The 27,768-nt window shown below is 40.0% G+C and overlaps 1 protein-coding gene across 3 annotated transcripts in view; it reads left to right on the forward strand.

Annotated features, from left to right (window-relative positions):
* The window catches only part of PTPRG (protein tyrosine phosphatase receptor type G), a 745,294-nt gene that overhangs the window by 172,817 nt on the left and 544,709 nt on the right, over positions 1–27,768 (forward strand). For 2 of the 3 annotated variants that reach the window (XM_005547516.5, XM_005547515.5), the window contains exon 2: positions 16,993–17,097. The exons of the other annotated variant lie outside the window; for it this stretch is intronic. In XM_005547516.5, coding sequence (XP_005547573.3) covers positions 16,993–17,097 — 105 coding nt within the window. The remainder of the gene's footprint in view (positions 1–16,992; positions 17,098–27,768) is intronic. 3 annotated transcript variants of the gene reach the window in all.

Raw genomic sequence — 27,768 nt, forward strand, 5'->3', positions numbered from 1 at the left:
CCATCCACATTTTAAACCAGTGATTTGGGCATTTAGGACTATGTGCCCTAAGGGACACTGTCTTTTAGAGAGGTAGGCATGAAGTTAGGTGACTCTAAGATGAGTGGTCATATGGTGACTTGGGCACCCCCAGGAGTGCCTAGACTTATTAGAAAGTTTGCTTTTGTTCACTTACCACATTACTGAAAAAGGGAGAGTTAACTTTAGGGAAGGGGGTTCCAAAGCCATGCTACTTGCAGAGTGTTTGTGGCCATTGAAAGTTTGGGAACTGGATTTCTAGGTTACAACATTGATTCACTTGGTTCTGCTTTTCTGAAATAGTAATGACTATAATGAAATTGTCCTATTTTCTGTATTTGCTGTGGGCCCCTTTAACTCAGTTCCCTCTGAAAACCTGCTGAACACTGTTCTACTGTTTCTGCATTATTCAATGCCAAGCCAAGGTGTTAGGCTTCCTGATGGATTTATGAGCCTCACATTTCCATTGCTAAAGCAATGAATAGACCAAGGAACGATTTGGCTCCATAAAAATACTTTTTTACCCCCATTGAGTTAGCACTCTCTTGAATAGAAAAGACGAAAAGAGAAGAAGTAGAGTTCCCCTAAATTGTGGGAATGGGATAGGTAGAGAATCGAAAGACAGAGGGTTTGACTAGTTTTGTGCTTGGGGGCAGGAGCATTAGTAGAATGTATGCCATGAAGGAGACACAGAAGCTCACTTCCTTTTTTTTTTTTGAGACAGAGTCTTGCTCTGTTGCTAGGCTGAAGTGCTGTGGCACGATCTTGGCTCACTGTAACCTCCACCTCCCGGGTTCAAGTGATTCCCCTGCCTCAGCCTCCCGAGTAGCTGGGAGTACAGGCATGTACCACCATGCCCAGCTAATTTTTTGTATTTTAGTAGAGACGGGGTTTCACCATGTTGGTCTGGATGGTCTCAATCTCCTGACCTCGTGATCCGCCCACCTTGGCCTCCCAAAGTGCTGGGATTACAGGCATGAGCCACTGTGCCTGGTCAGAAGCTCCCTTTCATAGTGCTATGCAGGGCTTTAAAGCCACACATGCCAGACATTCTAGATGGAGATTTCTTTTTCCTACTTATTTTTCCAGCTTTTTCTCTAGTTCTCCACTGTCCAGTAGGAACGGAACATGAACTGCATAGGTACTTTGTTTTCCTTTTTCCTTCCTTCCTTCCTTCCTTCCTTCCTTCCTTCCTTCCTTCCTTCCTTCCTTCCTTCCTTCCTCCCTCCCTCCCTCCCTCCCTCCCTCCCTCCCTCCCTCTCTCTCTTTCTTTCTCTTTCTTTTCCTTTCCTTTCCCTTTCCCTTTCCCTTTTCCTTTTCCTTTTCCTTTCCTTTCCCTTTTCCTTTCCTTTCTCGACAGTATGGCCCTGTCACTCAGCCTATAGTGCAGTGGTGTAATCTTGGCTCACTGCAACCTTTACCTCCCAAGTTCAGGTAATTCTCCTGCTTCAGCCACCTGAATAGCTGGGATTGCAGGCATCTACTAACATGTCCAGCTAATTTTTTGTATTTTCAGTAGAGACGGGGGATTTCATGTTGGCCAGGCTGGTGTTGAACTCCTGACCTCAAGTGATCCACCTGCCTTGGCCTCCCAAAGTGCTGGGATTACAGTGGTGAGCCACTGTGCCTGGCCCACGTAGGTACTTTTAATTTTTTTTTTTTTTTTTTTTTTTTTTGAGACGGAGTCTCGCTCTGTCGCCCAGGCTGGAGTGCGGTGGCTGGATCTCACTGCAAGCTCCGCCTCCCGGGTTTACGCCATTCTCCTGCCTCAGCCTCCCGAGTAGCTGGGACTACAGGTGCCCGCCACCTCGCCCGGCTAGTTTTTTGTATTTTTAAGTAGAGACGAGGTTTCACCGTGTTAGCCAGGATGGTCTCGATCTCCTGACCTTGTGATCCAGCCCGCCTCTGCCTCCCAAAGTGCTGGGATTACAGGCTTGAGCCACCGCGCCCGGCCGGTACTTTTAAGTTTTATAGCAGCAAACATAAAAAGTAAAAAGAAACAGGTGAAATTAATTAGAATAATTTATATAACCCAGTATATCTAAAATGTCATTTTGACATGTAATCAGAATTTTTAAAATGTTGATGAGATATTTTGCCTTTTTGTTTCTTGCTAAGCGTTTGAAGTCCTGTATTAGCTAGGGGCGACTGTGTTGGACAGCGCAATTCGGAAGGCTGCTTCTTATCCCCACTGCTCAGTTAAAATGCGAACATATGCCTGCGTGGAACGTTCCCTTTTTCTGTTTTAAGGAAAGTGAATTGTTTTCGCAGCAGTTAGTTGGTGTTAGCATAATGCCTTCCTGTGTAGGCTGTAGTGTTAGAATTCTCTTTGCAAGCCTTGTAATAATTTTCAGGAATGATCACTTTTATTATAGTATTTTTAGTGCAACTAGAGGGTTTTTACAGTGTGAAATCTCTTAAAAGGACAGTAAAAAACATATTGTGTTTCTTGTGGGACACAGGGTTGGGCATTTAAGTACCTAGTAGTGTTCTTGAGACAAATTCTATGAAATTTGAATTGTCCAGGAGAAACCCCGGTCAAAGGTCACTTTGTATTAGTTCAAACATTTTCTATATTGGTATTTCATGTTTGGGTCTTTATACTTTCTATATTTTGTGAAATAACTAAATCCACACCATTCATTTCTATGTTGTAGCCCCTCACACTTGATTAGGGGGTCCAGTGGAGCTTCCTTTCCCTTTCTCTATCTGTTTAGAGTGTCTGGGTGTGTATTCCTTTCTCTGTCATGTGCAATGTGACTTTGGCAAGGTCCTTAACCATTCTGTGCCTAGGTTGCCTGGTTTTTAAAATGGGAATAATGAGAGCATTTATCCCAGAAAGTTCTGGTGAGGATTAAATGAGATATTTCAGTTGAATAAATCAGCACAGTGCCTCCTGGTACATGGTAAGTGCTAAAGAAGCATTACCTATCACCAGCACCATTACTCATTTTCTTTGTGAATTTTAGCAACTAAAGCAGAGCAGGAGAAATTTTGGGAATAGATTTATTTCTTTGACATTGAGATGGAGCTTTAAAAAACATTCCTGACTTCTTCCCAAAACATAAATTAAAAATCTTTGTTTCTGCCACAATATCTTTAGTCTCATTTCCCTATTCCCTCCGCTATTTCATCCTGTGATTGATCATCTCTTCACTTTGTTTTATTTTATTTTATTTTATGAGACAAAGTCTTGCCCTGTACCCAGGCTTCAATACAGTGGCAAAATATCGTCTCACTGCAACCTCTGCCTCCCAGGCTCAAGTGATTCTCCCACCTCAGCCTCCCAAGTAGCTAGGATTACAGGTGCACATCACCGTACCTGGCTCATTTTTGTATTTTTTGTAGAGATGGGTCTTACCGTGTCTCCTAAGCTGAGCTCAAGCGATCCGCCTGCCTTGGCCTCCCAAAATACTGCGATTACAGGCATAAGCCACCAGGCCCGGCCAACATCTGTTCACTTTGGGTAAATTATTTTAATAAGAACTCTCTGGTTAGAGCATGACTATTAAAGAGAAACTTCCTAAATGTATTTTACAAAGTGCTTTTTCTCTTTCTTGCTTTTCCTGAAACACTAGTTCTTGAATAAACCTCAGATATCATGTATGATTTCTGAAATACTTAAATTTGCAGACTTTTTTCTCCTCTACTGTTTGGTTCCATTATGTTAAATATCAAAGACTAGATTAACCAGAATGTGAATGGACAGGCATGCAAGAAAAACTTGAGGTTTCCACTTGCTTCTAATACCATCTATTTCTCTCACCTTTTCACTTAATACTCACTCACTGATTATGCAGAGGTGATATTTAAGAGCAAATCCATTTAATAAACCTTTGTAAGTAATATTTAAAGGAGTGTTTATTTTTAAGAATTCACCCAGGATTTCTGTGATCTGCGGTTCTTTGGCTTTGGCACCTGGTTGTCCCAATTTGTTCCAGAGTATTTTACTGCATATGCTATATCTTTCTCGTTTGCTGTCTATAAATCAAGGGAACAGTTTGTTCAGTTTTGTTCAGTTTTGCCTGTTAGGGAAGCCCCCAAAGATACAAAATTCCTCTTCAACATTAGCGTATTTATTTAAAAAAAAAAAACTGTCTTTTTATTCTCCTTCTTATCCCAAGTTTGATTGATTGTATTGCAGAGTCATAAAAGGATTTAAATTCAGAGTTGAAAAGTGTTCTTGAAATTGATTTCGCTCAGCTTCTTGTATACAAATAGATATTGAGGGGGGGCGGGGAAATACTGAAGTGAAACTTTCAATTTTGGATGTGAGCTTTCCAAAGTCATCAAACTGCTTTTCTGTCTGACTCTTCAGATTGATCTTACAGCATAATTGGTCAGAGAGCCAGAGGAGGTTTTTGAAAAAGCATAGCCAAAAAAGAGAAAGAACAAACCCCACTTTTTTAATAGCTGCAGTTTCTTCATCAGGAAAGGACTTTGGTTAAATAGCTCTTCTTCCCAAAAAGGCAAAACATTTTCCCCTATATAATTAATTTAAGAAATTGCTTTTAGAGCTATTGAAACAGACCTAGAGATAAGTGCTTTAGCCATCTTGATGTGCTCTAGCGAAAATTTTTATGTGGTTAGAATTTTTTTAATTAAATCACTTTATTTAAGATTGTAATAGCCCTTTTAAATTATTTTCCTTGAAACTCGTATTGTGTTATTTCAAGTTAATAACTCCTCTTCAAGCAAAGCAAAATGCAAGATACTTCTTCTGATGATTCCTTTCTGCAATTGAAGAGAACAAAGCCAGCCTCATTCTTGCTGGAAAAGAAGCAAATCTAACACCTAATAAAAATGGAGATAACAAAAATGGACCTGTAGCCCTGGGATATTCTGACTAGCAACATTAAAGTGGTTGCCTGGGCAATGCTAACCCCAATTCCTTGAGTTTTTTTTTTTTTTTTCCTTTGAAATGCCAGGGACAGGCCTGCATTGATTGAATCAAACAAAGCCGATGAGAGGCCTGTGTTTGAGGGGGAAGAAATGGTCCTACAGACTTGGAGTGAGGAACAGAGCAGTATATTTGGTATTTTTTCTACCTATTAGCCCAAAAGCATATTCGTCTCTGAATACACATGCTTGATTATACAGCCATCCTGAACAGGTGATAAAGACAAAATCTTTCTCATTGTGCAGAGACAACTTACCATAGATTTAATTTATGAATTAGCCTTTACTTAGGTGTGCTCACACTGACTTATGGAAGAGTTCTTTTAAGGATTGTTTTGGGAGGCAGAGTTGAGGTTGAGGCCATGCTCACAGCCATGTTAAAACAATGATTTTTTTTTTTGAGACGGAGTCTCACTCTGTTACCCAGGCTGGAGTGCAGTGGTGCGATCTGGACTCACTGCAAGCTCCGCCTCCCGGGCTCAAGTGATTCTCCTGCCTCAGCCTCCCGAGTAGCTGGGACTACAGGCGCACGCCAATTTTAGTAGAGAAGGGGTTTCACCATGTTACCCAGGCTGGTCTCAAACTCCTGAGCTCAAGCAATCCGCCAGCCTCAGCCTCCCAAAGTGCTAGGATTACAGGCGTGAGCCACTGTGCCCAGCCATTTTTTTAAAAAAATTTTTAATCATCACTAATACAAGGTTCCTCTGAAATCAATAGTAGAGCCTTCTGTACCTCTACAAGTATCACACAGGCAGGAAGTTTTTTTTCTTGTATGATATCAAGGGTGTAGTTTTATGTACTATATAGGGAAAATTTAGTAATAATGTGTATTCTTTCCTTCTTTTCCTTATTTTCTTTGTGAATACTTGTATTTGGCTTGATTCTCATTAACTGTTATCTTTTTTTTTTTTTTTCCCATTGTTCTGTCTAAGCAGTTCATTTTGTGATCAATCCTAATCCAGATGAAGAAGGGCAAAGGTGAAGTTTGTAAAAATAATATCAAAAGATATCTAAAAACACGTTTATTAGGCATTTGGCTAAGTAATTATAAATATATGAGCTGAATATTTGTTTTGCTTTCCAAACCTTTTCTTCCAGGAGCAGTCCCACCCCAGTCCCCTGTGCACAGGTGCAAGTACACACTTAACAATGATTCGTCTTGACTCACCCTGGGGATCCGGGTGAGGAGCCACTGCTCTTGCCCGCCTGCCTCCAATCTGTTCCCTGCCCAGCAGAGTCGTTTTTACAAAGCATATATTGGTAAAAATGTTCTAAAATTAGATTACAATAATGGTTATGCAAGTCTGTAGTTATACTAAAAACCGTTATATCTCAATAACGCTGCTTTAAAGGAAGGCATATATCAGACCATATTGACTGCCACATTGGTCCTTCATTGCCTTCCCAAGTTCCTTTAAGGTCCTGAAGGATCCTGACTTGGTGCATCTTCAGCCTCCCACTTCTCCCCAACATCACTTCATCAAGATTTACCAGGGAAGCCTCCTCATGCCACCCTTTTTCCTGCCTCAGCATCCTTGTGTGTGCCGTTCCCATCTTCGAACCCTATCATCTCTCCCTGTCAATGCCCTCAACTAAAATGATGTCTCTTTTCTCCAAATGATGTTTCTTTCTCCGCCTCCTCTCTCTCTCTCAAGTACATTCTTTCCCCGCTTGTATTCTCTGTGGCTGTATCATGTGTGTTTCACTTCATTTTCATGTTGTTCAACCATGTATACAACTTTTGCTTTATGTGTTTATTGATTGCCTTATTGATTGCCTTCCTCATGGACTGGAAGCTCCTAGAGGGCAGGAACGGTGTAGAGTATACACTGTTGAATGCCGTGGCAGCATCCTGTCATGAACACTTGCCTAAATCTTACCAAACTCCCTAGAAATTATCTTTTTGATAAGAAGGAGTTAGGAGCTACTTAAGCAGATGGTGAGTGCTGGAGGTGGAGTAGATAATTTGCTGACCAGAAGCATGAAGCTCGGGGAATAGACGACGATGGGCTATTGAGTGGCTGACCAGCCAGTGTTCAAGTGGTTTCTTCAACCTGGCTCTGGAAGTCAGAGGTCTTTGGGTTTACTCGGGGGAAGGTTTTGGAATCAGGTCTACCCCTTTCATGATACGATGTTTTAAGCAAAGGGGTGTCATGGTTGGAGTGTCCCCTGTATTTGATCCCCAGACGCAGGCCCTAAGGCTTGTGCGTTCAGGGTGTTTATTACCATCTACCAGGTTTGGGGATATCTTGGTGGATATTTTTGTTATTGTGAAGCTTACTCATTTCCAAGTTCTGGATTTATTAATCACCTGCTTGTTGCTGGCACATTTTGCTAGAGGTGGTGGATATGCTGAGGTGTTAAAATGGGTACCCAACCACATTTAAATAGGGCTTTTGTCCATTTTTATTAAAAAAAAAAAACTCATTTCGACGTTTCACATGGAATATGTATCTAAAAATGACTCAACTGTATAAAAGGCCTATGTTATAAAGCTTATTTTTCACGGATGAAAATGTGTTAGGCAGTCACAATTACACATTTTAAACGAAAGAGAACATGAATCAAGATAATTTATTAATCAACATGTCACTTTCTTATTTGCTTCCTTAACTCAAGTTGTAACTTAATGCTTGCTTCTTCATTTTTATTTTATTTTTGAAACAAGGGTCTGTGGCCCAGGCTAGAGTGCAGTGGTGCTATCACGGCTCGTGGCAACCTGCGACTCCTGGGCACAAGTGATCCTCCCGCCTCAGCCTCCTGAATAGCTGGAACCACCTTGCCTGGCTAATTTTTATTTTTAGTTTTGTAGAGATGGGGTCTTGCTTTTTTTTTTTTTGTAGCGATGGGGTCTTGCTTTGTTGCCTAGACTGGTCACAAACTCCTGGGATCAAGCTATCCTCCCTGCTTGGCCTTCCCAAGTAATGGGACTTGGCCTGTTTTAAAAAAAAGTTTTTTTTTGTTTTTGTTTTTTTAAGGCTAGTCAAGTGAAGCAGTGGGAGTGGAGAAAGAACAAAGAAATCTGTTACTGGTTGTGATCAATTTGATACCTATTTCTGGTTGGCTTGGAAGTGACTTTCTTATTTATAGACAATAACCAAAGTTTGTGTAGTTGTAATTGGAAGTTAGAAAAATCACTCTATGTTTTACTGTTAATAATATTGGGAACATGATTTTATCTTAGACAATTGCCAATAGTGGTGGAAAGACTAACCTAGACAACTTCTTTCTTTTGGAATTGTTACATTTTTAGTTTTATGAGGCTCATGTAGAAATTTTTCACTTGTGATGTTTATTTACCTTTGAGCAAGTGGAGTAGCTATTCATATTAACTCACAGATATTTTTATGATGCCTAAAATTCAATTTTGTGAAGAACAGTTGTAGTATAGTGTCAGTTATAGAGGATTGAGAGTAATACTGGTTCAGACCTGTGTGTTCTTGTGTAAGTAACATCCCTTTTCTGAATAATTGTATCTAAGCTACAGGACTATTGGGAGAATTACATGAGCTTGTGTATTGATGGTAATTTTAGTGATGCCTTCCTCATAGGCAATAATTGACTTGACTTAGTAAATAACTTATTGGGCCAGGCCATGGGTGCAAACTCAGATGGCCCTAGGGACTCTTTAAGAAATAGAAATGAACAAGTGGAACTGGGTGGAGAAAGCAGCTAGCTGGATATTCATGACTCTTCTCTAAAGAGCTACTTGCTATTCACATAGCATATTGTTGCCATTTGGGAACATGACCCAACTCTCCCATTAAAAAAAAAATGAAAATACAGATATTGGTGTTCTCTCCTGGAGTTTTCCCTACTGGCAACTAATGAAATACACATACACCCATGCATACATGTACAGTGGGTGAAACAAAAGTTCAGATGGGTGGCTGCGTTCAGCATGGTGGCCACCAGCATGCTCTCTCTCTGCTGTTTGCCATTTCTGTTGGCCATTAAAGATTTAAAGAGATGCCCCAACCGTAAAATGGAAAGTACAGGTTTGTGGCATTTGATATTACCCCAACACTATCCGTCACTAATCTTCATTATCCTGATAATACTATAGAATCAGGAGACTTGATTCCTTCAGAATCAAACAGTAGTAAAATGATCTGAAAGAATGGTCTTTTTATTTCTGTCTGATATTTGATGCTATGAGCCCAATTTTTTTTAGGAAGGTGCCTCCGAGAAAGAGTGAACCGTGGTATTTTTCCAATTTTCATCACAAATGTATAATGAGTTCCATTATAAATCAGTTTTATAAGTGTATCTTTTCTGAGATCTGTTGGAAGATGTGTATTTTTTAATTTCTGAAGTTTTAAAACTGTGACAGAGTTAATGGCAGAGGAATGACTCCAATGTTTTGTCCCTTTTAGCCCTTATTTATTTATTTTTAAAATAGATTCTGCCTTTTGTAACTGGCATTATTTAAGAGTAAAATAACAGAGGACTTCAGTATTTTGCTCTCTGCCTGGCTTAGCTCATTTTTACAATGCTGTTTTCTGTTTCTTTTTCCCTCTAGGATAGAGCATTGCTGTGTGATTCCTCTTTCCCTTGAATTGCCTCTGAGTTTTAGTAATTTATTTTACTTAAAAAACATCATGGCTCTATATTAGGTCTTTTTATTCCTGTAAGATGATGAAAAAACTTTTTGTAGTTGAAACAGTAAGTATATTTGAATATGATAAAATAGGTAATCTACTGTAATATAACCTATTGTATTTGAGGTTAGCTCAGTATCACAAACAACTAGAAGGACCATTTGTAATGCAGTACTTACAAAGGAACATACTTTTTGATTCTACTTTTTGGGACACTCACTGAGCACATTTTACTACAACTGATTGAAATACAGGCACAAAGGAAATGAGAGACTGATCAGAATATTTAATTACTTTTAACTATAATTTGATACTTTTGCCCATTGTAGGTACAAAAAAGATAAAGATTTATTCATTTTAGGCTATTGTGTGGGATTTAATGTTCTTAAATGCTCTTTAGAATTTAGAGAAAATTGCACTCGATGGAGATTTCACCATCCTTGAGGGATCTTTAATTTGTTTGTTGTATGTGCCATTAAAATAGATATAAAGAGCCTGCTTAACTACTTATCTGCCATTCTGGATATCTTCCTTCTAGATTGGAAAATGTGAGTGCCTGTTGCTTATTTTTAGTGGGCTTATTTTTTGACAGTATCTCTGGGAGAAGAACTAGGACTCCGCATATGAGAGCGATCCACCCATCACCCTGAGTAGTTTTCATTTTGGCGCTGGAGAACCAGAATTTCTTTGTTCTGATGTTTTCAATTTTAGATGGAAGCTGACCTATTCTCCCAGACTTCTAAGTCCTTTGGAATGACCTAGAATTGGACATGCAGTTAAGGAGAAATACCCTTATGTGTTACTACACTGTTTTGCTTTGATTACAGGATGTGCAGCCGTATTGCAGATGGAACTTGGGGATGTTCTCATCACAGACTCACTCTGCTTTCACCTTTGTGTAACCTTTGTCATATAATCACTTTTCCCTGTAGGAGATAATGACATAGCAGAAGTCAAGTGGACATGGCTGGTTCAATACAGTAAGGTGAACCAGTGTTGTGGACGAATGCCGGGGTTATTTTGGAATCCTTTGTGGCCACATATCTTCCCTTCTTGGCGGACACCTCAGACTTTCATTCACATTCATATATACAAATGCATATGTAAATGGACCACCTTTGTCAAAAACAGTAAGACATTCGTTGTACTCTCATTTCAATCATGCATTTGCAATCTTGCAGGAAAAATATTCTCTATGGATATATTATGTAACAACATTTATTCATAGTCAGTATAGACTCAGTGACCCTTTCATCTCTCTGAGAGTAAAACTTAAGAAAAAAACATCTATGTTAAGAATGCTGTTTCATGTGGTATTCAGAGGAGCCGGGCTGTTTGTATGAAAAATGTTGAGCCTGCAAATTAACACAGAAGAGTTAACACAGCTTGCAAGTCTTTTTTTCCCCGCAAGTCAATATTTCTGTGAAACACTGAGAGTAAGGATTACACAGAATCCTCCTGAAGACACAGTTAAGGCAGATGGGATACACATCTGCTTTTTTATTCTAGAATAAAAACATTTATTCTTATAAACTATGTCCGGTGGCTCTGGGAAATTAAATAAGGCACATAGGAAACAGTTGCGTTGATATCTTCAGTAGTAGGCGACTCTTAGGATATTTTTATAGGAAGAAATTGGGCCTTTGGGTCTGGAAAAATTTTTATCTTTTTTTGCTTCAGGCTGGAAATGAAGTAGGCTCAGCAGAAGTTCTGAGAAGAGATAGAGTTTATGGAAACTCCCTGATGAAAATACCTGTCACTCATTTAGCTCTCTGCCTAGCAACCAACTTGACTTAAGATTCCTCCTGCTGAGTGAGACATAAGCATCATTGGCTAGTTAATACTATTGGTTTTGAAATCTCCACTTTTATCTTGTCAAAATTGAGAGACTCAAGTTTTCCTGTGTGATGGGAGTCACTGTATTCTTCCTTTCTAAACCCATTTCATTATTACACTATTCAGACTACTTAGATTTGATATTCCTGATGCCCAGGTCTGTCAGCCCATGGGGGGGGTCTGTGTGTGTGTGTATATGTGTGTGTGTGTGTGTGTTGGTTAAAATGTCACTAGAGATGACCTCTTTTGAGGAGGAGAATGCAGCAATATACAGCATATACTGCTGGGCTTCCCTGTGTCTTACATAACTAATATTCCAATTTTTTGCTGTGCTGTAACATGACTAAAAGTCCTCCTAAGCTTTTCACTGAAAAATGACTTCCCCTCCATATACCATAGTGGGCTTGGTGCTGTAGCACTTGGTAGAATATATGTTTGCATAACACCATGTCCTCCCTCTTGTTATTCACATGATAACCATAGGCAGATTTACACTTATTGTCTATTCTGAAGAGTGAAACTACATATTTTCATAAGCATGCTCCATTTTTAATTGTGTAATTAAGTTGCTGACATAAGCAAGTATGCAATTTCACATTAAGGTGAGGATCTGTAAAGGCATTCATTTGCATAATTTAATTTTCTGCACAGAAGATATTGAAAATCAATAGCATGATTCATAGGCATACCATATCATTGCCACGCCGCCTTTGGTTGTCTGTTTGAGCTTAGAAGAGTACAAAGAGTATTAAAATTGATTAAATTTTGGTGTGCTGACTCTGTATCTTTACTTGGGAACCACAGACTGTTTCTATTTGCAAATCACTGCTCCTTGCCAATAAAATATTAAGTTGTTTAATATACTCTATATATACTTTTTGACTGCTGTTCAAATAATAGTTTTAAAACTTGGTTTTTAAAAAAGATCACCTCATCATCGATTAAAATACATTTGAGGAGAGGACTTAAAATGTTGTCTTAGTTTAAATTATGTGAGTGCCAGTAAGAATGATAATTAGTCCTCAGACATTTTTGTTGTGTGAACATCATAGAGTGTACTTAACAAACCTAGATGGAATAGCCAGCCCACTACACACCTAGACCATATGGTATAGCCTAATGCTGCTAGGTCACAAACCTGTACAACATGTTACTGTCCTGGATACTGTAGGTAATTGTAGCACAATGGTAAGTATCTGTGTATGTAAACAAACATATCGGAACACATAAAAGGTACCGTAGACCAGGCATGGTGGGTCACGCCTGTAATCCCAGCACTTTGTGAGGCTGAGGAGGGCGGATCACAAGGTCAGGAGTTCAAGATCAGCCTGGCCAATATAGTGAAACCCTGTCTCTACTAAAAATAAAAAAATTAGCTGGGCATGGTGGTGCGCAGCTGTGATCCCAGCTACTCGGGAGGCTGAGGCAGGAGAATTTTCTGGTTTGAACTTGGGAGGCAGAGGTTGTGGTGAGCTGAGATCCTGCTACTGCATTCCAGCCTGGATGACAAAGTGAGACTCTGTCTGGGGAAAAAAAAAAAAAAAAAAGAAGTACAGTAGAAAATACCTTTATAGTCTTATGGGACCAGCATCATATATGCAGTTTTTCATTGACTGAAATTTTATCACGTGGCACATGACTTTACTTGATTATGCTCTTACAGATAGGGGAGGGGGAGAGGTCACACATTATTGACATAGATGGAATAAAAAGGAAAAAAAATATAGTCACCTTTAGTGAGTAGTTAAAAAATAAAATATGGTGCGAGGGTTAAAAGTCCTGCCCTGTTCATTTCTGAACAATTGCCTAAAAAGAATTCCTTATTTGTCTCTCAGGGCCATCTCCTTTTTGCTTCATGTATTAAGTGCTGTTTCTGATAGGTGGGCAGTGGCTAGAGAGAGTCAGTGAGGTTCTGGGTGGTGGTTCTGCCTGTGGCTTATGTAAACACACACATAACATGCATAGATAACACATTTTCTTACCATCACTACCCTCTAGAACACAGAAACCATCAGCTTTTTTATCTTTTATGTGTTCATTCAATCCCTCACTCTTTTTTTTTTTTTTTGGAGACGGAGTCTTGCTCTGTTGCCAGGCTTGAGTGCAGTGGCACAATCTCGGCTCACTGCAACCTCCGCTTCCCGGGTTCAAGCGATTCTCCTGCCTCAGCCTACCGAGTAGTTGGGACTAGAGGCGCGTCACCATGTCCAGCTAAGTTTTGTATTTTTAGTAGAGACAAGGTTTCACCATGTTGGCCAGGATGGTCTCGATCTCTTGACCTCATGATCCGCCCACCTCGGCCTCCCAAAGTGCTGGGATTACAGGCATGAGCCTCGCGCCTGGCTGCCATTCCCTCGCTGTTGATGAACACATACCATGTGCTGAGTTCCATTGTGGGTAGTAGGTTGACAGTAATAGTTCAGGAATATGCCTGTGCCCTATTTCCAGGGAGCTTAGAGCCCTTCATATGCCATGCAGCATGCCCTTGAGAAGCCAGTTTTCCTGACCATTCTGACCTTGCTGTGGAAAACCCACATTGTACCTCAATACTTTGGGTAGTGTGAGGAAGACAATATTAACCTACCTTCCTTGGGATGGCTCTGTCCCTTCTGTTACCTCTTGTCATATGTAGCAGAACCGTACCTTTTACTTCTGTCTTAAGTGAACTACCTTTAGACAGGCAGTCCTGCTGCTCAAGTCCAATTCCTTATACCACAGTGTGATGTATATGTGTGTCTGGGGTGAAGTCCAAAGCATAGGGTTGGTTGGTTTTAAAGTAGCCCAGGGTTAAGAGTCAGAGCTCTAGTACAACAATGGCCTTTTATGGATAGAGAAATTGATGACCGGGAGTTCAAGTGATGGTTTAAAGCACACCATTGGTGTCATTTGAGGATCTTTTTTTGGTACAAAAGACAGGAAAATGTGCTTTAGCAGGTAAATCTGGTCCCTGTAACTATAGACCCTAAGAGAGGGCTAGCTTCAAATCAGCTTTGTCTAGGGTTTAAATATTTTATTTTAGTTATTTTATTTAACTTTTTTTGTTTTGTTTTGTTTTTGAGACAGGGTCTCACTCTGTTGCCCAGGCTGGAGTGGAGTGGCACAGTCACGGCTCACTTGAGCCTCCCTGGCTCACGCTGTTGTCCTACCTTAACCAGCCAAGTAGCTGGAACTACAGACGTGTGCTACTACACATGCTATTTTTTTTTATTTTTTGTAGTGACAGGGTTTAAATTTTGTCAACAGAATTGATTTTTTGGTCATCCTGGCTTGGTTCTATTTTTAAGGTCCTCTGTTAATCCCTTACTTGGTCGTCAGCCACCCCCGCTGAGGCTTGCACCTTGTCTGATACCTTCAGGAAGAAAGAAGAATCTCTGTCATTGGCCAATGTGCCCATACCTGAATGCATCACTGGGGCCATGAGAATGGTTGAAAGTGATTGACTGGCTTAAAGCGAACAAGGCTCACCCCTAGAGCTAACATTGGTGGTGACAGGGATTAGCTGTTCAACGTGTGACACACAGCTAGCTAGAGTGGGGATATGATTACTACAAAACAGATCATCTACAGCAAATTTCCACTATGTTGTCAGGCACTAAAAAGCACTAGGGCTGGGTGCAGCAGCTCATGCCTGCCATCCCAACACTTTGGGAGGACCAAGTGAGAAGACTGCATGAGCCCGGGAGTTTGAGATCAGCCTGGGCAACACAGGGAGACCCTGTCTCTACAAAACTAAAAAACCAGCTGAGCATGGTGGCGTGTGCCTATGGTCCCAGCTAGTCAAGAGGCTACATTGGGAGGATTGCTTAAGCCCGGGGGTTAAGGCTGCAGTCAACCATGATCTTGCTGCTGCACTCCAGCCTGTTTGACAGAGCAAGACCCTGTTTCAAAAAACAAAAACAAAAACAAAAGCAGTATATGCCCAATGCTGAGTTAGGTGCTCTGCTCACCATAGCTTGTGTTATCTTTATAACAGTCTTAGAAGGCTGGTATTTTTAGGTTCATTTTACAGTCAAGGAAATTGAGGCTCAACCACTTACCCTAATGGAAGCCACATTTATTACTAACATAGTCAAGACATGTTTTACTCACGGTTTTGATGGACAGAGGAAGGATTAATGGGGAATAATTATTTGTAGAATGGTTTGGATGGAAGGCATCTAAACCTTCCTTGGACTTGAAAAATGAGTGGAAGCTTAGAATTTGACATGAATTCTTTGAGGAGCAATGAGCAGACATAAACGACATCAGGTTTACTTTTTAGGTGTGTATTGAGAATTTGTAGGATTCTTACTTCCCTCTAAAGGGCTCATCTCTGTGGAATACCTTTGTTCAAGCATTACATCTTTTAATGCTAGTTTTTTTAATTGAAGTGTAAGCATAAAGTACTTTACAGGTTTCTTAATTTTTCTTCATGACTTTCACATTGTCAGAAAGGCTAATGCTGTCATGGCGATATTATTCCATTGGCTAATTTGGAATACAGAATGTGTTGTATTTTCCTGGTCCCATCATTGTCTTCAATTGAATATACAGCTTCCCAAAACTTTCTTAAACATTTTTTTTTTTTGTCTTTGAAAGCACGCTTGCTTTTGTTTAGGTGCATTTAAATGTTATCATAGTCAGCTGGGGTATATTGTTTGCGTATAATTCCATTTCATTTTGGATTTTGGGCATCTGTGATATTTGTCTTCTTACCCATCAGTGTTTTCAGGTGTGGGCTCACAACACAAGAAATCCGCATCCATGTGGTAGCTGGGAAGAGAGGGCTTGACGACTATAGCAGGCAGATGGAAGCTCTCCTGTGAGAGTAGTAGTTTTGCTGTTGCTTGGTGGATTGAACTGATGTTGAGATTTCAAATATACATTACTAATCACTGTTTCTTTTCTGGGCATTGTGGGCCTTGGAGGCTTTCTTGTTTCGTATCTTCTGGCACCACAGGTGACTGTTAGTGGCCGGAAGGATGTGGAAGACTGGTACTGATCACAAGGAGTCACCTAGGTTTCAGATTGTGCTGTGTTTGGGTGGCAGAAGCCCTGGCTTTGATGCAGGGATGCTTGAGTCTGGTTTTCTCATCTACTGCATACCTACTGTGTGACCTGGGGCCACTTACTTCGTGCCTCTGCTCCTTAGTTTCTCCATCTGTAAAAGAGGCAGAATGACCCCGGCTCTGTAAAGATCAAATGGGGCCCGAGGGTCTTTACACACAGGTTATAAACTTATACATGCAGTTGGAACCGAAGTCTACCGTTAGTTGTATGTGTGACCTTGGTCAAGTTCAAGTTCTTTCCGTTGTTGACGCTTCAGTTTGCTTATCCATAAAAGGGCCCCATTATTGGGACCACTGTTTGTACTGCTTCGTGGTGTTTTGCAGATCAAAGAAGATAATGTATATAAAGTGCTTAGTGTACTGCACTTCTTGGCACAAAGTAAAGGTTCCTCGTCAATGATTCCTAATATGTATAATAATAGTTTGTCTGGATTTTCCTATGGTTTTGTTTTTTGTAAAATAAGTTGGTTCTAGTCAGTCATCCTAAGGACTATGATTCTACTCAGTCACCCAATGGTGTTCATTTGACCCCCTTCCTGTGTCCAGTGGGGTGCTGCCTTTGTCTCATTGCGGGTCTCCCTCTCTTCCAGCGTTGACAGAAGGCTACGTTGGGGCCCTGCACGAGAATAGACACGGCAGCGCGGTGCAGATCCGCAGACGCAAGGCTTCAGGCGACCCGTACTGGGCCTACTCTGGTAAGTCCAGTTGTTCTGATGGAGGTCACACAGGCCAGTTAACATCCCATGCAACTCACTTGAAAGCACACTTTGAATCACTTTTACGCCTGAGTTCTGTTTGCTCAAATCTTTCGTAGTTCACTAAAAGTTGAAATATTCGAGCCTGTTTTCCCTCAAGGTTATAAGTACCTTAATTTATCTCTACCACCTGTTTCCTCAACCTGTTTTCCCCTCAATTTGCATTTATTTCTGAACTTTACTGTTAATGAGTTATTGTACCAAACTTATAATTTTCTAAAAGACGTAGTCTTGTCTTTTCTGTTTTTTCAGGGGCTGTGATTTCAGAGAGCAGAAAATATATGGCTAGTCTTGAGCTGCTAAATGTCTGCTAAACATTACAAACATCAGATATCAGAATGCTCTATTAGGCTCTAAGCCAAGAAATGCAACTTTATTTTTAAATCACATCTTGTTCTTTGAATACATTTTAGCTGTCTACTCGATGGTAATCTGCAGTCCTTTTCATTTTTATTTTTACTTTTACCCTTTGAGCCAGTGAAGGGAAAGAGCATTGTTCTAACTATGTTGAATGTTACATTGGAAATAATTTTCTTACATTGTAAGGGAACAAAGATGAAGACCTAAAACTAGGTACAGACTTTTCTGGATTAGGCTTCCCACAACTCCCAAAATATGAGAGGTGGATTGTTACTTCTAGAAGAGATTTTTGATGCTCAAAAATGTATGGAAAATGTATTACAGCTAATTAAGGAGGAATGCTTGAGTTAGATAGACCACTTTGGAAATTACTTTGGCACTGAATAAATCAAACTCCTTGTGTGAAAGAGCTTGAAGGCATGGAGTATTAGTCTTAATAATAAATCTATGTATTATGCAATGTTGTTGCAGATAGAACTGAAAGTATTCTTTTCATAATGATACTCGGGTTTAAATCCTCAATTTCTCCCAGCAAATCCTGTTAAATTTATGTCAGTGTAAAATGTATAGGTCTGATCTTTAATTACACCTTATCTATTGGCTTTTTGCATCATTTTGTCTATTGATAAATCTCCTGCCCCTGCAGGGAGAATAGCCTATCTGTTTTGTTTTGCAGTGAACAGATAGTGATTCTGAAGTCTTCCATCACACACAGTACCTTGTGATTAGAATTATCTAATTAGAGGTTTTTTGTCACCATTTCTGATAAATGAAGGAAATTGGGAGATGAAAGCCAGAATTACATATATATAGCATCTTGCCAAGAAACCCAAAGAAAATTTATCATTTTGTACTCTGTGACTCTGACATCAGTCAGGAGGAGGCACAAAGTGGCCTGCTATTTACAGTTCATCAATTTAGAATAATAATGCTGTTAGTCAGGAAATTGGAAGTTATATCCCATTAGCATGTCCAATTGCAAATGGCAGTGAAGAGATGAAAGCCCTTAAACTTTTCCCATTATGTAGTTAAGAATGACCATAAGTGGTGCCGTCTTTGTGATGAAGTGATTGTTGATGTCTTTAACTTTGGTAGACTTCAGAAGTCTCCATTTTGTATTTCTGGAATGCATTGTGTCTGAATTTGGGTATTGCCTCCCGAAGTAGGAAGGGCTTATTAGTTCAAATTCAAGAGTTGGCACGCTTTTTCTGAAAAGATCCAGGTAATAAACATCAAAAGCCTTATCGTCTTTGTTGCAACTACCCAACTCTGCCATTGTAGTTTAAAAGTACCCACTGACAATTCTGGACAGACTGGCTGTGCTCTGATAAAAATTTACTTATGAATACGGGAATTTGAATTTTATAATTTTCATGTGTCCGGAAATATTCTTCTTTTGATTTTTTTTCATTCATTAAAAAATATACAAACCATTCTTGCTTTGCAGGCTGTGCAAAAAAAGGTGGCTGGTTGGATAGGGTCCACAGGTTATAGTTTGTGAACCCTTGTTCTAGTTGATTTTTTTCCTAGAAATCAGATTAGGAGAGTCACTTGAGGAATCGCTTGGAAGGATGTGGACTGGTTTGGAAGAATGAATGAAGTCATTTGTTAGGCGTAAAGGACAAAATAAGAGTAAAAGAAGAATAGAATGGGACGGATATCAACTGATGGTATACAGTTCTTACGCTTGCAACAGTTCTTCCTGACAATTTGACAGTATCTATGGTTGGCTCATGCTGACGTGGTGCAGTATTGGTTTTCATGTCAAGAAGGCTTGGAGTTCATCACAGACATTCCTTAGCATTTGACCAATGTGTAAAAAAGGCCAGGAAGGAGTAAGAGTTGGGGCCTGTTACTTTGGGTGCATCAGACCAGCACCTTAAAACCACAGTAAATGAGAGCTGGGATTATTAGCTGCAGGCATAGTCCTCTAGATAAAAATGCTGCTTGAAAAGTGGGACTGACAAAAAAAAAGGCTCATTTTTTATGAGGGAAATGTTTCTAAATTTAGCAAAATGAAGCAAGCAGTTCCTGAAAGATTGCTTTGATACTCTAGATTTTAATCTCAGGCCTCAAATTCTCTGATCTGTCTTCTTTCCTCCTAAAATAATGCCATGGGTGCTTTAGGGGTGCAGTGTGTGAGTGTATGAGTTTTGAAGTCACATAGACAAATCATAGTTCAAAGCGAAGGTTTGTTAATATCTTGATGATATTGGAAAACTGTGATGTGGGAATGATTAATAGCACTTCCCACATAGGATTGTTACAGGGATTCAGTGAGATGACGTTTGTGAAAATGTTAACATAGTCTCTGGCATGAAGTAAGTAGTTAATATTACTTCTTGCTTATTTTTGAGACTTATTATTACTTTTGCTGCAATTAATGTTGTTTTTGGAATTCACAAGTGTTACAATTGACAGTGGGTGATGGCTGGATAGTTCTGAGAGCTGAACAAGTTAGATTCTCTCAGCCATAATTCTCAAGGGGTGCCTATTTGGGATTTGAGAATGAGGGTTAAGCAGACTATCCTCAAGTTCAGCGGTCGGCAAACTACAAACTGCAGCTGTGTTTTGGAAAATAAATTCTGTTGGAACACAAGCACACCCATCATGTTGCATATTATTTATGGCTGCTTTTGTGCTACATTTGCAGAACTGAGTGGTTGCGAAAGAGACCTAGAATATTACTATTCCAGTAATATTGAAGATCTAGTAATATTAAATAGTAAATATCTAGTAATGGTGAAAAGCCTAGAATATTACTATATCTGGCCTCTTACAGAAAAAGTTTGCTGGCCGGGCGCGGTGGCTAACGCCTGTAATCCCAGCACTTTGGGAGGCCAAGGCGGGCAAATCATGAGGTCAGGAGTTCGAGACCAGCCTAGCCAACATGGTGAAACCCCATCTCTACTAAAAATACAAAAATTAGCCTAGTGTGGTGGCGGGCACCTATAATCCCATCTACTTGGGAGGCTGAGGCAAGAGAATTGCTTGAACCCGGGAGGTAGAGGTTGCAGTGGGCCAAGATGGTGCCACTGTGTTCCAGCCTGGGTGACAGGGCAAGACTCTGTCTTAAAACAAACAAACGAAACAAACAAAAAAGGAAAATGTTTGTCAACTCCTGCTTATAGTAATATAGCTTGGGGTTTTAGCAGATGTTAGTCTGACTTACATTCAGAACTGTTTCAGAAATTTGGAAGTTTTTTTTTTGCCTTGCATTTCCCTTGAGCTGGAATATCCTCAGCATGTCTTCTAGGTAGCATCTTAGTTTTTCTGAGATCCTGCTTTTGGAAAGGACTTGGGAGGGGCAAAGATGAGTTTATTTTGGTGGTGTTGGTTGTTTCTGAGACAGTGTCTCGCTCTGTTGCCTAGGCTGGGGTACAGTGGTGCCATTTCGGCTCACTGCAACCTCTGCCTGCGGGGTTCAAGCGATTCTCAGCCTCACAAGCAGCTGGGACTACAGACATTCCCCACCACGCCCAGCTAATTTTTGTGTTTTTAGTAGAGATGGGGTTTCACCATGTTGGCCAGGCTGGTCTCGAAACTCCTGACCTGAGGTGATCCGCCCACCTCAGCCTCCCAAAGTGCTAGGATTACAGGTGTGAGCCACTGTGACCAGCCAAAGATGAGTTTAGAGGTCAGTGCTGCAGGAAATGCATCAGGGAGATGAGTGGGTGTTGGATGTTCTGGGGTGACTGTGTTCTGTTCCTTAGGTTGCCGTTGTGTGAGTGGGTCTGGTGAACAGTGCTGATCCTGTCATTCTCATGACATTCCCTTTTGGTCACTAAGGAGAGACATGAACTTTTCAACTGTGGATAGCTTGCTTTTAGAAGATTTGTCGTGACATTTTTTTAGGATATTGTCATGATAGTAGTTCATTAATATTAGTATAACTTTTCACTTCTCACTTTAAGACTAGCCTACTTTATTTCCATTTCACTGCATCACCTTGGAAAATGCAAACACCTTATTTATGTTTGAAATCTTAAACTTTACCTTTATAGGCCTATCAAACAATGCCTTTGTGAATACCTGTAATTTTAGCATAGAGAACTATTTATTGAGGAAGCTGGAGGTATGTATTAGCGTTTTCTTGTGGACGTTGGAAGATGCATTGTTTCTCTGGATCTCAATTTCATCTGCTAGTAAAAAAGGGGGACATAATATCTGATTTTGACATGAAAACATCATAGAAGGTATGAAATGGAACACAAATATAAGTTATTGTTGACATAATAATAGCAACGTAATTTGATGATTGCTTTATATCTTTGGATTTCTTTTTCCTTGTACCAACATAGTAGGCAAAAATGGGAATGAGTTATGTTTCATATAGAATTGTACTGAAAAAATGCAGTAGTTTAATAGTATCTTATTGGAGATAATAAAACAATTTCTTTTCTATTAATTTTACTCAACTAAAGTATATTTCTGTCTTTCTTGGGGTGATGGTAGCTCATGAATTTTGGAACCCAGAACTTCTGTAATTGTTGCACAAAGAGTAACACATGCTAGGCAGGTCGTCAATGCAGGAAAGAGAAATGAAAAATAAATCATAAAACTAGAGTAAGTTCAAGTAGAAATTTGAGACAGGCTTTCTTTTTCTTTCTTTCTTTCTTTCTGTCTGTCTGTCTGTCTGTCTGTCTTTCTTCTGTCTTTCTTTCTTTTTCGGAGATAAGATCTTGCTGTGTCACCCAGGCTGGAGTGCAGTGGCGCAATCTCGGCTCACTGCAACACCCTGACCCCCACTTCCTGAGTTCAAGCAATTCTCACGCCTCAGCCTCTCAAGTGGCTGGTATTATAGGTGTTCGCTAACACTCCCAGCTAATTTGTGTATTTTTAGTAGAGATGGGGTTTCACCATGTTGGCCAGGCTGGTCTTGAACTCCTGACCTCAGGTGATCTACCTGCCTCGGCCTCCGAAAGTGCTGGGATTACAAGCGTGAGCCACCACACGTGAACAGAGGCATTTTTATATATAAAGTTATTTTCTCTCTTGCCCCTCAAAGACTGGAGAAAAATAGGTGGTAGTTTCTTCCCTTCCTCTACTTTTTTTTTTTTTAAAAACTTAATTGTTTGGTTTTTCACATTTTTAATAATCTCTATCTCATTTTTCCCTGTGTAGAAATACCTTCTCAGAATTGGTACAAGGGGACCATTTTTCATTGTTAGAGAAATCCAGAATTGAAATAGTCAGTGACCAAAATTCCCATAAGACATTTCTGGCATTGGGCTGGGTGAAGGTCAAGTAGGATTATTCTAAGAGGTATTCCTGCCATAGTGAGGGGCATCCATGGTCCTCTCTGACTGTCTTGAGATTTGATGACTTGCTCAGCTGCAAAATGGAGATATAAGTGTGCATACCTGGCAGGATGACTTTGAGGATTAAAGGTAATATATATTGGCACCTGCAGTATGTACTTTTTGGCCTCCACCCTGGAGTAGAGTAGGTGTTACCTATTTGGCTCTTCATTATAGGCCATCTCATTACACTGTTCATATAAACATCTTGTTTTATAACACGCATATGTGTGTCTGGGCTTGTGTCTCATTTCCCCGGCTAAATGTAGAATCCTTGAAGACAAGGATTACTGCTTACAATTCCTTGTTTCTCCTGCAACATGCCAGTTTATCTTGTTTTGTGCAGATTTGGTGCATGTTTTTCAAGTGGGCAAGTGGATAGATGGATAAATTAACTGAAGCCAGAGTCTGTCCTTGGGAATTTACTAAGGGGAGCCCTGCCACGAAATTCAGATAAATTAGTGGGTGATTTGCAAAAGGTTTCACTGTTGGATCCCTTTAAATAACAAGCTCCCCTGGTGAACTTAAGATATAATTAAATTCCTAAAATTACATTTTCATGCCTATTTTTAAGAATGTCTGTACAGGATAAAGCAAAATATACGTGCCTGCAGAAGTCAGCTTTTGTCATTAGAAGAATGGAAGGCTCTGTAGGACCTCAAAGTTGAATGTTAATATTGTCGTGTTATTTGCCTCTCTCCTAAAGCCGCCTCCAAAATCTCTTAAGGGAATCATTTCCTTAGAGACATTCTCTTCCTAATAGAGACCTTCTTCTTCTTCTTTTTTTTGTTTTGAGACGGAGTCTCGCCATGTTGCCCAGATCTCAGCTCACTGCAACCTCTGCCTCCTGGGTTCAAGCTATTCTCCTGCCTCTACCTCCTGAGTGTCTGGGATTACAGGCGTGTGCCACCACGCCCGACTAATTTTTGTATTTTTAGTAGAGTTGGGGTTTTGCCATGTTAGCCAGACTGGTCTTGAACTCCTGACCTCAAGTGATCCACCCGTCTCGGCCTCCTATAGTGCTGGGATTACAGGCGTGAGCCACCGTGCCCAGCCCCAACAGAGACCTTCTGATCGGAGGGAACCACAACACTGAGGAGGAGTCAGCCTTGAGAGTCTTCCTCCACATCTCAGCGCAGAGGCTCCCTCTGCCTTGGTGCTTAGCCTGACCCATTTCTGCCTAAACTCCTCAGTCTCCCCTTTATTTATTTATTTTTACAATTAATTTCTATCTTGTCTACATATCCCGATTAATCTAACAATTTTAAAGTAGAAATTCTTTACTTATTTGTTTACTGCACTTACTAATTGTCTACTGTGTGCCAGATGTTGTGCTAAATGCGAAGCGCCAGAGAAGCTGCCCATAGAATTGCTGTTGCCAGATTCCAGTCTTCAAAGATGGGCAGGTGTTTGCCAGGACACACATAGGCCTTGAGCATGGAGGACTCTGGCAGTGACTAGAGAACCAGAAGCAGCTCAGAAGCTCTAGAGCATATGGTGGGATGGACAAAGTTAAGGGCATAATGAAGAGAATTTGAGTTAGACTATGGAGAGCCTTATGATATTATTCTACTAGTGAAGTAGAACTTCTTTCTAAGGGCGATAGGGAGTAATTAAAGAGCTCCACCTGGAATTGGAATACAGTTGGTTTTACGTGTAAGACCACTGTTCGTAGGGTTAAGGACTGGGCAGTGGGAGGAAGAGGGCAGGATGAAAAATGATGGGGCTGTATTACTGGGGATTGGAGAGGGAAAAGAAAAGAGCTCATGGGAATTCATTATCATTTGTAAAAGGAAGAGAAGGCAAAATGAATTGTGTAGGACTATCCCCAAGATGATTGAAGATGGCATTGTATTTGTTTTGAAATGAGTAAATGAGGAGTGGTGGGTTGGTTGAAAAGATAAAGATTTTTAACTAGAACCTATTAAGATGTGTTATAGTGTTTTCTCTGCATTTCTTATGCCCTTTAGAGTTCATGCTCTTTGAAAAGAACCTTTGTAATTAGTCATTGTATTTCTCTGTTTTTACCTAAATGTTTTTGGATAGGAGGGTCTCAAGGTAGGGAACAAATTATAGAATAAATTGTTTCTTCCTACAGGTACTCTTTTTCTTTGATAGTTGATATGTGATTCCAAGGATAGATGGGTGTAAGAAAAAACACATATGGTCACACACTAATCAGAACTTTATGTACGAAAGAGAAAAATGTGTTGCCATATGCTTAAGGTACCTTGAGAATTTTTCAGTACTTGGCCAAGTTTGGCGATTTTCTCTCCACTGTTTAAAAGACATTGTTATCTCTACCTAGAGTTCTTTTCTTATGTTTTTTTTTAAACTTTAATCCTTGGCACCGGAGTTCTAAAGTTTCTTGGCATTTTCTCTCTGGAGGTGGTTTCACAGTGGTTGTAAAGTTAATGGATGCTAATATATTAATATATTATCACAGAACATGAATACATTCCCTAGGGGCCCTGTGACCCTTGGAAAAGTCTAGCAGTAAGATGAAACACTGTTCAGTGCTGTGTTGGTATCAAGTGGTACATATCAGTGGTAACAATTTCAATTGTTGCTATGATGGGGCGTTTAAAACATGGGTAAATGGAATGCTGAGAGTTTGGGTTTTAAAGTGGCTCTGAAGGTGGTGGGGTGATGGAGCCTTTTTGGAGGAGGGCTCTTGCACAATACCTGTGAAAATGTTAAATATTGCTAGTCTTTCATCCAGCACTTCTGCTTTTCGGAATTTGTCTTTCTGAAATATGTGTACATGTCTCCAAAGTAACATTGTGTTTAACAGCCTAAGTGACCAAAATAGGGCATTGGGTAATTATAATACATGCTTACAAGGAAATGGTTACTTGAACATCCACCAAAATGAAGGAGGTTGAACTACAAGATGTATTAAAATAATATGGATAATGTGGTCCCATTAATGAATAAAGCTGAAGAATCCAGAGACTACACCCAAAAGTTAATTGCAGTTATCATTGAGAAATGAGAGCTATTGTCTTTTAATACTTATATTTCTATAATATTTAAACATTTTATAGAAGCATATCAGGAATATTTCAATTTCTTATACAAGTAGATTCATATTTTTTAAATAACCTTTTAATTTTAGAATAGATGGCTAAATGGTATCAAATTCAGGCAGTTTTCTTTGTAACAATTTTGAGGGGGAGAGAAAAAAAAGAAAATCCTAAAAGGGAAACCAGAAGGAAAGCAAAAACCTTTTTGTCTCTTTAATTGGCTGTATCTAAATTTTTTAGGTGAAACGTTTTCAGTGGCATTTCAAATTCTTATAAAATGCTGATATGAGCCATGCAGAAATTAATGAACTGATATTGACTTAGTTTGAAATGAACATCAAGATTTATTGAGCAAAGTAGTAAATATTGACCCAGCCAAAAGATAAGGTCAATATTTACTTTGACATAACATAAATCCTAATGTTCATTAATCTATAAATTTATTGCATCAACACAAGGCATACAAAAATATATAAATATATTTTTTTCATATCTGTGATGGATCAAAGTCAAACATCTTTTTTCCTGGTTATAAATTTGAAAGGACGATATTCTTTCCTTTGAAACTACCTTCTTTGGGGAGAAGGGTGTGCGTGTGGGTGGAAGGACGTGATTAATTTAAAGGTTCAAAGGAAAAAATACACCTAGCTGAATACATGTATTATAATTGGAGCACAATGATTCGCATGTGCTATGTGATTTACGTAAGGGCTACCCATTTTCCTTTCTAACCTAACAAACTGTTCTCTTTTATTACATCTAATTTGATTCATAAAGCCCACCCACTTTTTTTTTCTTTCTTTTTTTTGAGACAAGGTCTCACTCTGTCACCCAGGCTGAAGTGCCTGGGACTGTAGGCGCGCACCACCACAGCCGGCTAATTTTTGTAGAATTGGGGTTTCACCATGTTGGCCAGGCGGATCTCAAACTCCTGGGCTCAAGCGGTATTCCCGATTTAGCCTCTCAAAGTGCTGGGATTACAGGCATGAGTCAGGGCACCCGGCTAAAACCCACCTTCTGATGATATGAAACAGGGGAACTTTCTGTCTTTCCCTCTGGATGATGTTAAGCTACTTACTTAGAATTTTGTTTGGTAAATATATTGTTGGTGTATATCATACTTGATAATACTTTATTGGCTGAAATTTCTCATGTTGAAAGTATCTTATTTTATTGTTATTATTTTTGAGACAGAGTTTCACTCTGTTGCCCAGGCTAGAGTGAAATGGCACAATCTTGGATCACTGCAACCTCTGCCTCCTGGGTTCAAGCAATTCTCTTGCCTCAGCCTCCTGAGTAACTGGGACTACAGGCGTGCGCCACCACGTTCGGCTAATTTTTGTATATTTTAGTGGAGACGGGGTTTCACCATGTTGGCCAGGCTGGTCTCGAACTCCCGACCTCAGCGCTGCCTGCCTCAGCCTCCCAAAGTGCCACCACGCTCAGCTTCATTTTGAAATTATGAGGTTGAACTGAACTCTAATTCCTTGTCTTGTGCCTTCTCTTGGTGGGGTGGTCTTGGTAGCAGTAAGAAGAACGTAAGGAGGACCTGTTTCACTGGATTGTGAACTTTCAGAATTGCCAGTATGTAGTTGGAAAAAGGGTCTAATATATGCTTAAAGACTGAATTTTCACAGGCCGGGCGCGGTGTCTCAAGCCTGTAATCCCAGCACTTTGGGAGGCCGAGACGGGCGGATCACGAGGTCAGGAGATTGAGACCATCCTGGCTAACACGGTGAAACCCCATCTCTACTAAGAAATACAAAAAAAAAAAAAAAAAAAAAAAAAAAACTAGCCGGGCGAGGTGGCGGGCGCCTGTAGTCCTAGCTAAGCGGGAGGCTGAGGCAGAATGGCGTAAACCTGAGAGACGGAGCTTGCAGTGAGCTGAGATCCGGCCACTGCACTCCAGCCTGGGTGACAGAGTG

The sequence above is a fragment of the Macaca fascicularis genome, chromosome 2, assembly GCF_037993035.2.
Source record: "Macaca fascicularis isolate 582-1 chromosome 2, T2T-MFA8v1.1".
Classification (NCBI taxonomy): Eukaryota; Metazoa; Chordata; class Mammalia; order Primates; family Cercopithecidae; genus Macaca; species Macaca fascicularis.